This window comes from Nyctereutes procyonoides, unplaced genomic scaffold, assembly GCF_905146905.1.
Source record: "Nyctereutes procyonoides isolate TBG_1078 unplaced genomic scaffold, NYPRO_anot_genome, whole genome shotgun sequence".
Taxonomy (NCBI): domain Eukaryota; kingdom Metazoa; phylum Chordata; class Mammalia; order Carnivora; family Canidae; genus Nyctereutes; species Nyctereutes procyonoides.
Genome location: NW_026575121.1, coordinates 50318292 through 50332277, shown reverse-complemented (window position 1 = coordinate 50332277; position 13986 = coordinate 50318292). Strand labels below are relative to the sequence as shown.

The 13986-nt window shown below is 35.9% G+C and overlaps 1 protein-coding gene across 1 annotated transcript in view; it reads right to left on the bottom strand.

Annotated features, from left to right (window-relative positions):
• Positions 1–13986, bottom strand: part of PCCA (propionyl-CoA carboxylase subunit alpha) — a 404157-nt gene that overhangs the window by 96840 nt on the left and 293331 nt on the right. Inside the window, exon 20 of the mRNA XM_055335978.1 lies at positions 1705–1803. Within this exon, the coding sequence (XP_055191953.1) occupies positions 1705–1803 (99 nt within the window). The remainder of the gene's footprint in view (positions 1–1704; positions 1804–13986) is intronic.

Genomic DNA, 13986 nt, shown 5'->3' with positions numbered 1-13986 from the left:
TTTAAAGCAAAGAACTTAAGAATAAAAAGGAATTTACTGAACAGTATCCTTATGATAAAAAAAAATATTTCTGGGAATTATTCTAAATACATATCCAGCATTAACATAGCTAGGAACTCTACATATGAAAGGGCCATCAAGTTACCTACCTGCAGTCATTGAGAAGGAAACTGAAAATATCCTGATATGCCGCTTTGGGGAGCAGTTCCTTCCCCTCTCTATACCCACTCCTGGGAGGTTACTCTATGTCCCCAACCAGAACAGGTGTCACTGGCCACAGTACATTCAGTGCAGAGTACATTCAATGGAACACAAGTATTATAAACCCATGTTTTTTGAAGACACAATAAATGGATCTTAAGTAATGTGAAATTATGCAGTGATATTTTTTCCAAGGATCTTAAAGTGTTTCACCTCATAGTTAGAATTTATAAGAAAATATGAGAGAATAAAATAACTGTAGCAAGCTACAAAATCAAAGTCAAAATATACAGCTCATTCCTAAGAGTTAAGATTTCTTAGAACCATAAAGAAAATATACCCAATGGCCTAGCTTAGAAATCAATTTAGTGGGATCCCTGGGTGGCGCAGCGGTTTGGTGCCTGCCTTTGGCCCAGGGCGCGATCCTGGAGACCCCGGATCGAATCCCACGTCGGCCTCCCGGTGCATGGAGCCTGCTTCTCCCTCTGCCTGTGTCTCTGCCTCTCTCTCTCTCTCTCTCTCTCTCTCTCTCTCTCTGTGACTATCATAAATAAATAAAAATTTAAAAAAACACCTATTAAAAAAAAAAAGAAATCAATTTAGTTATCAAATATTTAGTGGAGGCTTCTATCTCTAATAGAGGTATATGTGAATCTGGTATAGAGAGTTTTTATCTGTGATTCTCTTGATTTCTCTATGTTTTAAAAATCATTTTCCTGTATAAAATTCAGTTTCCTGTGCAAAATCAAGTTAAGGAAACATAAAAATATTTTCGTGTTAAAAAAAAGAACCTAAAAGAATAAGTATTTAGTACTATGGGGAGAAGGTTATGATTTTTCATTTGCATGTGACAATCACATGTTACATGGTGTTCTTTGTTTTGTTTTCCCTGGAGCCCTAAACCTTAACTAAGGTGAGCTGAATGAATTTGGGCAGAATCTCTTTCAATAGCTGTCTACTTTAAAATGGAGGTTACTGATGACAAAGAACATTCAATCAATTCTGGATTTCAAGTCATTTTCTCAATGCAAGAAATCATACTTTGGAGGGAAAATATAGGTTAAAAAATTAAGACCATTCAATTTTTAAAAGGCATCAATGTGTTCTAGCAAGTCAAGCTGAACATAGCTCGCCTTTCTGCTGATCTAATGCTACACAATCTCAATTACACAGAAAAGAAAGGTAATGAAGTCATATTTTATAACTACAAACCCAAAATGGCAACAAAAATTTTTAGCAAAGCACACTGGATACTTTATTTAGGACAAAGTATGGTAACATACACTAACTTTCCTGGATGGCCTGAAAAAAAGAAATATTGATTCCTTGGAATAAGACTTGCCTCAAGATCCTCCAAAGTAGGAAAAATGTTTTCAATGATAAAATGTAGGAGATGAACAAATGTGGCTTCGCGCAACTGTAGCTGTCAGTATTAACCACCCAGGTGCTAGTCAGGATTCTAGACTTGCCAGAATCCTCAAAATAAATTATAGGAGTACTTACCTGTATCGTCCTCTGAGTGCCATCGACACTGACAGACAATAAGGGGGAAGCCAGGTTCCACGTGCTGGTCACATTTAGTTTCGACCCATCAACTTCCACCTGTTGTGACACCAAGTAAGATGGTTACCATGAAGAAAGACAGAAAACTGATCTCAAGTTCATTGCTGCATACAAAGCAGCAGCCATTTTAAACAGATGGCTCCCAAACAACCTGTCATGTTTACTGCTCCCTCCATGAAAGACAGGGTCCAACAAGAGTCTTCTCAGCCATCTCTGGGGAGAGGTGAAGGACCTGGGCACAGCTGCCTCTGGGTACTAAGGTTTCAAGTGATTTCCAGTAAGTAACAAACAGCCTTCTAACTCTAAACCTATCTGGACATGCTACATTTACTGCAATTAGACAAGTAATGCATATAAATTCCAGTGACATTTTGCAACCCAACATCAGGGCTTGCATATAATATCCTCTCCAAGGACCAAGAAAGAACTTTTTCTGTGTTAATTTTAATGAAGGACTATGCATTGTTATCTTAATTAAAAAGAAGCTTTAATTAGGCAAAATTCTTTGTGTTGAATATTAAAAGTCCATTTGAACTTTGCAAAAGTTCTGTCTATTTTTGTCGATCATAAATGACTAATTTCATCAAGTCATCATTTATGAAGATGTAAGAAAACCTTCATAATCTTTTAAAACAGATACTTTCAAGAGAAAAATTCTAATTTCCAAATAAATAATATAAAAGTAACTGAAAGAAAAAAAAAAGCAATGTTAAATTAAAATAATAAGTATTGGGTGAAATACTTCACCCGCCAAGTATTGGCAAGTATATTGGCTCAGCAGTTTAGCATTGTCTTCACCCCAGGGCCTGATCCTGGAGACCTGGGATGGAGTCCCACATCAGGCTCCCTGCGTGAAGCCTGCTTCTTCCTCTGCCCGTGTTGTGCCTCTGCCTCTCTACCTCTCTGTGTCTCTCATGAATAAATAAATGAAATCTTAAAAAAATAAAATAATAAGTATTGTTAGTTATTACTTCCTTCCTTTTCACTCACGGATTACCCAACTCGTGTATATGAGTGCTAAGAAAATAACTAATATTTTAACTCTACAGTAAACAACCTAACAAAGGGATATTTAAGTTTGTTCAGGGTTCAGAATAACCCTGTAGCAAAGTCAAGACACATGATCCCTAACGATTCCTTCCCTCTCTCTTAATTCTCTTAAACAATACTTAGTAAAATAAAAAGATGTGGAGACGTTACTGTTTAGTGTGTTTAGTGTGTCCTTATACATCTATACGGACTTTAGATAGTGGGAAGAAAGGAACATTGGCTTGGGTCTCACCTGACATTGCTGTTTTACTAAGTTAGAGCTACTTAACTAAGCTGGAGCATTTGACATCTTTGAACCTTAGCTGCCAAACTAAAATAGAGTAAAAATATCTATCCAAAAGGGTACTGTAAGATTAAAGAAGTTAACATATAAAACCCTCTACCAACATTCCTGTCATGGTAGGTACTAAGTATTTTCTCCTTTCTCCCATCCCTAATGGTTCCACTATCCTTGAATGAGTTTTAAAAATAAGGTCAGATAATCATACTACCTCATAAATTATTTACTATTAAAACACTAGATGAGAAAGATCTGTGAAGCAGCAATAATACATTTTAAAATTATCTATTTAGCACCTCTCCCCAAATTAAATAAATCCTTATGTTATGAAAGATTTCCAAAAGAAGCTCCTAATAGTTTTTACAAATATTAAATGCTAAAGATACCTTTTAAAACTGAAAAAAATATTTGCTTTGACATGGCTTCTAAATTTAAAAAGATTTTAAAAAGCCAATGTTCAGTTATAAAAGTTTTATTTGTCAAAAGGGAAAGTTAGAAGCTATAAGGAAAAATTTTTAATGGCAAGCATTTAAAATTTATATTTGATATTCATTTTAAATCAACAGAGGTGACAGAATGAAACTGTAATTGTCATTTTTAGGACTTATGAGGGGGAATTGAGAAAAGAATCCAATCTATTCAACTTCTGTAGAGGAAGAATCAATTTACCACTGCCTAAAGAAAACTATTTTTATGAATGTTCAAACAAAATGTATCATGCTCATATAATAGAATATCATTTGATAGTAAAAAGGAATGAAATGCTGATAAATGCTACTATGTGGACGAAGGCTGAAAACACACTAACTGAAAAGCCAGTTATAGAGGATCACATATTATATAGTTCCATTTAGAATGAAATGTTCAGAAGAGAAAAATCCATACAGACATAAAATAGATTAGTGGTTGCCTTGGGTTGGGGGTGTGGGGATAGATGGAAGGATTGAGGGGTGACTGTTATGGGGTATGGGCTTTCTTATTTGACACAACGAAAATGTTCTAAAATGTGGTGATGGCTGCACAGCTCTGGGAATATATACCACAAGCTACTGAGTTGTACAATTCATACAAATTGTATGGTATGTGAATTATATCTCAATAAGGCTGTTAAAAAATAAGTAACAAATGAAAATAGAAAGGAGGGGTTTTGCTTTTTCAAAAATCAGAAGCAATATTTTGTGAGAAATTAAAGACCTAAAAAATGGATACACACACACACATACACATACACCATGTTCATGAAACAGAAGTTTTAGTATTATTAAGATATAAGTTCTCTCCCAAACCAATTTATATATTCATTGTAATTCCAAACAATATCCCAGCAGGCTTGTTTTGTTTTGTTTTGTTTTGGTAGCAGATTCTAAAATACATGGAAAAGCAAGGATATAGAATAAAGATAATTTTGAAAAATTAACAAATTTGGAGAACTTATGTCCCCTGACTTTAAGACTTCTCAATCACTTGATGAGATGAGCACTGGGTGTTATACTATATGTTGGTAAATTGAATTTAAATAAAATATTTTTTCAAAAAAAAAAGACTTTTCATTAAGCTACACTAATCAAGACACTGGTGTAAGAATAGACATAGTCATTAATAGAAGAAAATGAGAGTTCAGACACATATATATAAAGGGTTAATGGATTTTTTTTTAAAGTGCTAAGACATTAAATGACAAAAAGTTTATGAACAAATAGCACTGAAACAATTAAACATCCATATTCAAACAAATAAACCTGACTTCTATCCCACAACTAAAAAGAAAATCAATTCAAAACCATGAAAACTAAATATAAAGTGTAAAAATAAAAAAATCCTAAGAGAAAACCTTAATGATCTTGATCCAGGCAAAGATATCTTAGGACATAAGAAATATAAATCTTTTTTTTTAAGAAATATAAATCTTACAACTAAAAACAGATGAATTAGACTTCATCAAAATTATAAATTTATTTGAAAGACACTGTTAAGGAAAGGGCAGTTGAGCCCCAGGTTGGGGGAGAATATTTGCAAAACACATAAAGGATCTGAGTCCAAAATCTCAGGTGGATGCCTGGGTGGCCCAGCAGTTAAGCATCTGCCTTCAGCCCAGGGCTTGATCCTGGGGTCCTGGAATTGAGTCCCACATCAGGCTCCCTGCATGGAGCCTGCTTCTCCCTTTGCCTGTGTCTCTGCCTCTCTCTCTCTCTCTCTCTCTCTCTGTGTCTCTCATGAATAAATAAATAATTTTTTAAAAAAGAATTCTCTTTCATAAGACAATAAGAAAACTGACTGAATTTCTTTAAAAATGGGCAAAAGATTTGACCAGACACTTCATCAAAGAAGAGAAATGGGGCAGCCCGGGTGACTCAGTGGTTTAGTGCCGCCTTCGGCCCAGGGCGCAATCCTAGAGACCTGGGATGGAGCCCCATGTCGGGCTCCCTGCATGGAGCCTGCATCTCCTTCTGTGTCTCTGCCTCTCTGTGTGTGTCTCTCATGAATAAGTAAATAAAATCTTAAAAAAAAAAAACAACAACAACAAAAAAAGAGAAATGGACGATAAGCACATCACTAAGTGGTCATTAGGGAAAAACAAAATTATAATGAAATAGCACTGCCCATCCACAAGAATGGCTAAAATGCAAAGGAGTGATAATACTAAGAGCTGACAAACATGTGAAGTAACTGAAACTTTCATACATTGCAGGCAGGAATGCAGAATAGTAGACCTGCTTTAGAAAACCCCAGAGGAGTGGAGACATATGTACACATAGAGTGTGCATGAATGTTCACAGAAGCTTGTTTATGATAGCAGAATATATACACAGAAAGTTTACATCTACCTCATACTGGAAAGGCCCCAAAAGACCAATGAACCAAATATAATGGACAAAAACAGTATATCCACACAACAGAAAATGAGCAATAAGCATCTCAAAAGTATTCTGCTAAGTGAAAGAAGGCTGACGCAAAAGAGTATATGGAACATAAGTATGATTCCATCTATAGAACATTTGAGAAAAAGCAGAAACCAGGTCAGCTGTTGCTAGGGGCTACGGGTGTATGAGGATAAGCTTGACTAGCAAAGGACATAAGAGAACTCTATGCGGTGAAATGTTCTAAATCTTGATTTTGGTGGTGATTATATGACTGTACAGATTTGTCAAAACTCAATCAAACCATACAATTAAAGAGTAAATTTTTTTATTAATTACATCTCAACAAATCTGACTTTTTTTTTTAAAGATTTTATTTATTTATTCATGAGAGGCACAGAGAGAAAGAGGCAGAGACACAGGCAGAGAGAAAAGCAGGCTCCATGCAGGGAGCCCAATGTGGGACTCAGTCCCAGGACTCCAGCATTATGCCCTGGGCTGAAGGCAGACATTTAACCTCTGAGCCACCCAGGGATCTCAAGAAATCTGACTTTTAAAAACAAATACAGAGTTGCCTGGGTGGCTGAGTCGGTTAAGCGTTTGACTTGATTTCAGCTCAGGTTGTGATCTCAGAGTCTTGAGATAAAGCCCCATGTCAGTCTCTGCACCTAGTGAGGAGTCCGCCTGAAATTCTCTCTCTCTCTTCCCCTCCCTCCCTGCTCACTCGCTCTCAAATAAATAAAAAATCTTTAATAAAATAAAATGATTTTAAAAACAAAAACAGAGGGAGGAAAGTCTACTTCTTCAAAAACTGAAAATAGTTATGTTTGAACCACCTTTATCTTCCCTTACTAATAATTTATCTACCTGCATCCTCTGCTACTGGATGAGTGAACATGAATGTTATTTTGGGAAGAAAGACAGAAGGAAAGTTTCTTCTAGACAGAAACCCGGGGGAAAAGTCCTTTTCAAGTTCTATGGATTACATGAAGGAAAGACACAGAGGGCAGATGAGAGTATCAGAAATCAAAGATCAGAGACCTCCCCATCTCCTTTGGGTAGGAGGTAGAAATGGAAAGAAATGTGTGAAAACATTCTGACAAGTATCAGGTACCCTAAAAATATCTGAGCTGGAGGTCTACTTCTGGTCCATAGTCTGGAGAAGCAGTAGGCTTCTACTAAAGCCCAGTACTTGATGTCATGGCATTCCTAATGTGGTGTGTAACCAAAAGCACAGCACTGACAGTGGAAGAAGCTGGATAGATGACGCAAGCACACCATGATAGGAATCCAGAAGTTTCTACCTATCTTAGTGAGATAACAAAGTCTGGGCCAGGATAAAGACAACATAGTACAGAGAACTCCATGACTACAGGCAAGTAGTAACCAGAACTATGGGTAGCATAGGCTTCTTCAGTGACAGAGGATAAATCATCACCTGACAGTCAGTCAGTCACAGGTCCAGGTCCTTGCAGCAAAGCCTTATAAAGACACCGTGGGTCTGCACTCTCTTTCCCACCTCTATAGTTATGAGGTGAGTCCAACCACGTGCCTAAAGACCCTTTTTGTCTGCACCCAAACTCCATCCAGCAGTGTCATATTGGAATGACACTGCTTACACTGAAGTGTTTCCTCCCCCTCTCCCTTTACTAAAGGTAGAAGGGAGAGGGCTTGTGAGGAAGAGGATGTGACAGACATGCAGAAACATTTCCTTGTAAACCCAAGAAGTAAGGAGCATAATTTTGCAACTTCACTTTATAACTGAAGCAAGAAAGTTATCATAGCTCCAAATCATAAACTACGAAGCATATCTGCAAATTTAAATGAAGGAATAAAACACGCTGAAAACCATCAGATGCCTTCTCAGTACTCAAGCTGTAAACAGATTTCACCAAGAAGCATAATTCACAATAGCAGATGCAATTATTCTATTGATGCTTTCATTAGATGAGCAAAATCTAGATGTAAGTATAAGGCATGAGGAGAGCAGGGAATTTGAACATAATACTATAGATAGATTCTTGTTACTATGCCATATACACATTGTTTACACCTAATTCTTTAGCCAAGGGGGACTGAAACAGCAGATGTGGAGTGGAAGTGGCGTTTCACTATTACAACACTGAGAACCTGACATAAAGTACCACCCTTATCTTTTCCATGCCAAAAACTAATGGGAAGTGAAATCTAGGACAATGGAAATCACAGATTTGATGAGAGGGTTTTAGAGTAATAGACCTAACAAAGTTGTAGGCTGCCCATGCTTACACCCAACCAACTACCCGACTGCACATAATGATCAGAAAATAAGCAATACTGGATCTTCGGATACAATTTGCAAGACATTTTTATCAAGAAAAAAGGTAAATTCAGAGTATTATAACACAAGAAGAACTACTCAAGGAAACACAGGAAGAGTTCAGATAAATAATTCTGCAAAGTCTCAAAGATAACCATAGGAAACATGACTCCTCTTTTAAAAAATGAGCTCAAAGAAGAAAAACAAAGGTTCAAAGAAGAGATCATACAACAACAGAAGGAAATGAAAATCAAGCTGGTAAAACTCAGAAAAAAAATGAAGAGAAAAATAACATTATAAAGATAAAAGCCACCTTAAGAAGCAACCAAAAATAGAATCAATGAGACTACAAAGACAGACAAAGACATAGAGAAATCATATAAAATAAAACAGAAAAGACTAGCAATATAAAAATTTATAGAGAAGACAACAAACATGGAGGAGGGAGAAATGGGATTCGAAGAATATACAAAAGACGTTTTCAAAAAGGTTTATAAAGAAGAAAGAATAAATACAAATTCAAAGACATGACAGAGTAAAACTTTTCAAAATGAATAAAACCTTGAATTTGTAGGATGATGTTGTTTACAGAACTTTAAGAATAAAGAGAGTTATGTGGAGATTTAGGCAAAATTAAGAAATCAGGCACAAGCAAGCAAAAACCTCAGGTCAGCCTTATTTCTCAAGGACAAAACTGATACATAAGACCACAGAGGAATGTGGTTCAAGTACTAAAAAGAAAAATGTTGCCCCCCAATTTTATACCCAGCCAAGATGTCCTTAAAGTATATCATATAAATACATCTTGTAGCATATAGAAGAACTTAGCACCCTTTTTTTAAAAAGGAGGCATCTCTCTACAAATTGGTATGAAACCACACCCAAGAAATTGATGGCATTAATCATTTATTAAGGAAAAAAAAAACCTCTAAGTGAATTTTGTAAATGTATAGAATATCTCTAGGAAAATATATAAGAGGAGAGGAGGGGTTGAGGGACAGGGATGGAAGGGAGGCTTGCTTTTTACTGTAAATCTATTCATACTACTTAAACTTTGTTCTGTATATGTTATGTATTAAAAACTATAAAGGTGAGGAGAAGTATAAGGATCTATTTTCCTCTCTCATGGTATCATGAAGTCAATATTTACTTTATACCTTTCACTAATGGGCACACAACACATAACAGCTATTCTTCTAAAACTTCATTTTGGTTAAGACACAAATATTCATTTCAATTTCTCTGGTCATAGATGTCTTGATTTCATTTCCAGCACCCAATTTTGCAATGTATTTTGGACAAACCCTCTGTATCAACTCTTCCTAATCTGAAAAGGAGGCACCTGCATGAGCAATGCTGAAGATCTCATTTAGGCTAAAACTCTATGGTTTTATGGTTGCAAAGCCCTTTTATTTAAGATACACTTACTATTTCTGATATGGCAAATTCCAACATTCGAAAGGAACTTTGTTTTGCTCAGGGGTAGGAAATTTTTAAGACCTTTCCTTTGACAAACAATAAAAACTAACAAATTAATTCAAATTCTGTGTGGGAATTAGAAAAAACAGACCAATAATAAAATGACAAATGACATAATACTCTGGGGTACAAATAAAATTTCATACCTTTTGAGGCAGACAGTATCACGGAAATGTTCTAAGCACTATGAAAATACTAGACTACTTTAAATTATTTTAAAACTCTATTTAAAAAACAACCCAAAGACACAACATCTTTGTTTAGAAACCCTAACCCAGATATACAGATTTCATGTATTTAGTTCAAATAGACCTAGGACTCAAGTGCATCAAATCTACATTAATTATCACATGAATTCTGACCCACACTCTTGGCAGATGACCCCCTCTTTTCCTTATCCAAATTGAAGCCACAAGACATCAATCCTCTTATTTTTTGGCATCATTGAACCATCTTTCCTTTACTGATATCTCACACACTGACTGCTTCCTCTGCCTCTATGCACGTACAGGACTCCTATATTTTCACAGATGGGGAGTTGACCCACTATGCCCTCCAACCACCAAACTGCTTCTTTCCTTCTTTTCTCTGATAGGCTCTAGAACAAGTGTTTGGTACCTTTTTTCCTACTGTGTAACTTTTTCTCATAACCTTCTACAATCTGGCTGCTAAAACGGTATTCTGAAAGTTCACAAATCTTCTTTAGCAATCATATACTCTCTTATTAATTCTCATTACTGTTTACTCCTCACAGGAAGAAAGGACTCTCGGGAGGAGGTGATATTTATGACAAGGTCTGAAGAGTGAGTAGAAATTAGTTGGTAGCAGTGGGTGGGCGGTAATATCCAGAGGGAATATCCCAGAGGGAATTTCATGTAAAAAGTCCCAGAGGCAAAAAAGAGTTTACTCCTGTAACCAAGGTGCCAAGGACAGAAAACCAAGGTAAGCATGGTAACCAGTGGGGGGGAAATGGGAAAACTGAAGGATTCCAATTTGAGAGTAACATCATCAACTTGGTCTTTTTTAAAGATCGGTCAGGCTACAGCTTGGAGAATGAATGAGACGAAACAAAAACGAAAACTATAGTAGTCTAGACAGCTGGTAGTGGGGAGAAGCAGGATACTCAGGAGTAGTATAAATTGGGGAAGGAAGTAAAAAGTGTGAATACAGACGTCATGAAATAGTCATGAAGAAAAGAGAGATGAGCTTATCAGAAAACCAGAAAAACTACCACCCAGTGTTGAATGCTCAGCCACAGCAGGACGTCATGCACAATCTGCTTCTGGTGTATAGTTTTCCCCAGCAATGTTCAGGTACCTTGCGTGTTGTAGCCATAAAGAAACTGGCTAAGTTATCTAAGTTTGAGAAGAACAAAGGGGTTGAGGAAGTTGAGGGTATATGTAAGCAAAATACTACAATTATAGGCCAGGGTATCTAAGCTGGATAAAGAACAGAAAAACAGGAATGGGATCCATGGATGGAGGGAAAATATAAGGACTAATGGTTATACTGAGGCAGAGAGATAGACCATGAACTGGTTGCTGGCCTTCAAATGCACAGGAGGGACCTTAGAAGTTGCCAAGAGGGAAGGGAGGTAGTGATATAGCCAGGTGGTATGAACTTCAAAGAACAAGGGTTTTCCAAGAGGGAGGGGAACATGGCCTAGAACGGTACTAGAGGGAAAAACAGTCTCACTTCCCATCTCAGAGGGGCATGTATTATGGGAGAAAAACAACCACCAGGTTTCTGTGGAGGCAAGTAAGTGGCAGAATATTCAGAGAAAATGTCTGAGAATACAGGGCAGTTTGTTGACAACAAAGCAAGAGACAGAGGGCACAGTGGGAAGGGTAGAGAGGAAGGGGACAGATGATGTTGAAGAGTGTGGATGACCGGGGAGGCTTTCCAATGGCCCAGCTTCCCTCCACAACAATCCCACTTGCACCTGCTCCTCCCTCTCACCTGCACTACTGCAATAAACTAGTCTTCCAAGTGTATTTTTCTGGACCTCCAATTGGTTCTTCTCACTACAGGCAGAATAGTCTCTGGTAAACATAAACCTGATCACTTACAAAATTAGAAAGAAAGGGGGTAAAAACTATGAGAATGACCAAATAAAGGTCCTGACTGCTTTTGGAAAGTGTAAACTCCAAAAAAGATGTGTAATACTGCAACCTTCAGTATGTGAACATCATCTCAGCATTCTATAATCATTAAAGATTACACTCTATTTAAAGTATTGATATTTAAAGTTCAAATTAAACAGAGAAAGGCTATGCAACTCATCTTAACACACCATTTTCTGCAAAGATGCCCCCACCTAAAGAGGATTACTTAAGTTACTCATAAGAATGTTTATGATGTTTAAAACCACCCTCCAAAAACATGATTCTTTCTTACTTCAAGAAAGCATTTTCTCATATATAACAATCTACTGGTAACTTTGTACTTCATTAAAAGCATTTAATTGCATTTGTGGTACAAATAATGTTGATGTGGAATATTTTCCATGAGTTGTTTGGAACATTCAATTTTCCTATCTACGTAACCATAAGGGAAAAAGAAAGTGCACACCCAAAATTAATTTGACATTTGAGAGAGATTACTTACATCCTTTACCATTAAAAAACAAAAAAAGGCACTTCCTCAGAGGTACCTCATGACACAGTTAAAATGTTGTAACTCCATTTGCAATAACCACCTGCTAAATGAGTTTTTTCAACAGTAGGAATGTAAAACCTACAAAACAAAAGTATTTGCCAAAAAGGTTTTCCAGAAATAATAAAAATTTGGGAAGATACAGGCTGTAAAAAGAGTTTCTGATTCACCATACAATTCTTCTTATTTTGTTATACACAAATTATTTTTTGTCATGAAGTGTTAAAATTAGCATTGTGCAGAATTAGATCTAAGATAAAAATCAAGGTATTCATTCCACTACTTTAAAAAGACTTTTATCACATATTTTGCTTCTATTTCTAAAAACAATATGAAGGATAAAAAAGATCTGTTGATCAAGCTATAACTACTTTTCAGAAAAGAATAACTAGTGTCTGCTCATTAAGACTTTCATAGCACATCTTAAAAATTATCAGTTTGCACAAAATATGGAAAAAGATGTGCAGTTTTCTGATTTGACTAGGCTGGAAAGGATCCTAGAAAAGCATATTCCAACCCAACCCTCTCCTCCTCCTATTGCACGTATAAGGAAATTAAAGAAACATATAAATTATGGAAGCAAGAGGGCAATTATCCTACAATTAATTCTCAGAGTATTTCACTGAAATCCACATGTCAAAAGCAAAAGTAACACTTGTGATCTAAATACTAAGGTATAATGCTTCTCTATGGCAGATACTCCCTGCTTATTTGTACCTTGAAAGAAGACTATTCTAGAGATAAAGATGCTTATTGATTCTTTTTGGTTTTTATCTCTTAATTACTGCTAACAAAAATATGATTATTTAACTGTATATCAAATTGATGAGGTATGTCCAACATTCCCTAATAACAAAGGAATCTATAGGCCATGCAGTTAACTACATGGGGATATTACCACCATCTACCATCATCATAGCTCACTGACTTCTTCTACATACACTGAGTCTAAATATGTGAAACACAAACAAGTTTTTTTTTTAAATTCTGTAGTTGCAATGTTGACAATAAGAAACATAACTTTCCTAAAATTTAGGTCTAATAACTTTGCTAACTTACTTGCTTTAATTTCTCAGGTAAAACATGATAAAAATAACTCAGACATTTTTATTAAATTATAATAATAATTCCTAACATTCTAATATAAACTACAGCACAATCTTAATTAGTTCTTAACATGATATAAAAAGTGTAGGTTTTCTTTATCCTGCTTTCCTATTTACTAAAATAGTTCTTCCAAAATATAGTCATGATACCTCTACTCCCCTTCCAGAGGGAAATGAGATGCTAGTTTTCTGAAAACAAAAGGAAACAACCATTTTTCTTAAGTTTCTTCTTTACCACCATCGCCTTGGAAACAGTCTTTTACTTCTCTCCCAAAAAGATATGTAATAATGACAAAAACATCAAAGGGATTAGACACCATGATGGTGAAGATCTGTTAATCTGTCACAAAAGATTATATTAAATATGCATGTGTTATATATGTAATTAAATATATCTCAAAGGATGTGAATTGCAAAAACGAATTTTAGGTAGTCATCTACAATCAGCCAGGTTAACTAGTTTCTCTTTAATTATCGCCTCATTAATTGATCAGT